Below are 1,594 nucleotides of genomic sequence, written 5' to 3' on the forward strand. Positions count from 1 at the left end.
TACAGCTAACATTTAACTTATTTCAAGTGAAATATACATTTTACATATATACCAATTGATGTGATTTGGGACATTAGAGTGTTACATAAATAAATATTAATTTTCCAGAACTAATTACAAGGCAACATTATAAACCTGCTCAAATATTAACTATGGTTGTGGGAGTCTTAGAGATCAAAGCTGTGGCTGTTGAAGTGGAAGATAGGATGGTTCCATTTGCCCCTTATGTTCTGAAACCTGCACTCTTTGGCAACGCTGGTCTGAAGACCAGGTGGTCCGCAGACAATAACGCCAACATTAACGTGTCCCACTTGTTCTGCATGTGAGCTGAATATTTCTGTAGAAGAGATTACATTACACGAGCTCGTTAGATGCTAAGATGCACCACATGCAGACACACGGACACTGATATAACATGATACAGATTATAAATATATATAATTTTAAAAATATATATATATATATATATATATATATGCATGATGAAAAAAATGATTTTTAAGAATGAAAAAGCATTAATAATTATTATATTATTCATAAATCAATTTGGATATATGTCGGGTATGTTTACTATGGAAGCCATACAGGAAGCTATACATTTATTGAGAGGTTCGATGGAGAAGTTAAGAGATAACGAAGTACAAAGAGAGTAAGGGGTCTACTTATAATTTTTATTGATTTAGAAAAAAAATTATAGTAAGAATCCAAAAGAAGTCCTTTGGAGAGTTCTTGAGAAGAAAGGTGTTGAGATGATTTATATTCAAGTCATTAAAGATATGTATACTAGAGTTGTTACTAATGTTCGAACTGAACGAAGATTGACCAAATATTTTCCAATTTCTGTTGGATTGCATCAGGGATCGGCTTTAAGCCCATACCTTTTTGCTTTAGTTATGGATGGTCTTACTGGATATTTATAGGAAGATGTACCTTGATGTATGTTTTTTGCTAATGATATCCTTCTCGTGGATAAGAATAGAGAAAAACTTGAATTATAGAGGTTTACATGGGAGTCTAAAGGCCTTCATTTAAAGGCCTTCATTTGAGTAATTAAGTAGAACTAAAACTGAATACATGGACTGTAATTTTAGTAGTAATAACTCTAGTGACAGAAATGTGACTTTGGGTGATCAAATTATTAAAAGGTGTATTTAGATATCTCATCTCGGGTCTGTTGTTCAAAGCGGTGGTGATATAGATGGGGATGTTAATAGTAGAATTCAAGTTGGTTAGTTGAAGTGGAGAAATGTTTTGGGCCTTTTGTGAGATAGAAAAGTGCCACGTAGACTGAAATGAAATTTTATAAGGTGGTGAGACCTGCAATGCTCAATGGCTCTGAATGTTGGCCTTTAAAAGAGAAGCACAATACTAAGTTAAGTAAGTTAAGTGTTGTTGAGAATTAAGTGTTGTTGAGAAGAGAATGATTAGGTGGATGAGTAGCTTTACACTTAGAGACAAAATATATCTTGAATATATCTGTGATAGGGTTGGTGCAGCTCCTGTGACGGACAAAATTAGACAAAGTCGTCTTAGATGGTTTGGCCACATTAAGCATCGACCATTTGATGATCCGATTAGGAGAGTAGATGTTTTA

At 33.8% G+C, this 1,594-nt stretch overlaps 1 protein-coding gene across 2 annotated transcripts in view; it reads right to left on the bottom strand.

Annotated features, from left to right (window-relative positions):
• LOC110018408 (ferric reduction oxidase 6-like) overlaps window positions 1-1,594 on the bottom strand; it is a 22,475-nt gene continuing 20,881 nt past the window's right edge. For both annotated transcript variants that reach the window (XM_020715717.1, XM_020715716.1), the window contains one exon: window positions 1-337. In XM_020715717.1, the coding sequence (XP_020571376.1) occupies window positions 168-337 (170 nt within the window). In that variant the 3' untranslated portion in view covers window positions 1-167. The remainder of the gene's footprint in view (window positions 338-1,594) is intronic.

The sequence above is a fragment of the Phalaenopsis equestris genome, unplaced genomic scaffold, assembly GCF_001263595.1.
Source record: "Phalaenopsis equestris unplaced genomic scaffold, ASM126359v1 Scaffold000022, whole genome shotgun sequence".
Lineage (NCBI taxonomy): Eukaryota > Viridiplantae > Streptophyta > Magnoliopsida > Asparagales > Orchidaceae > Phalaenopsis > Phalaenopsis equestris.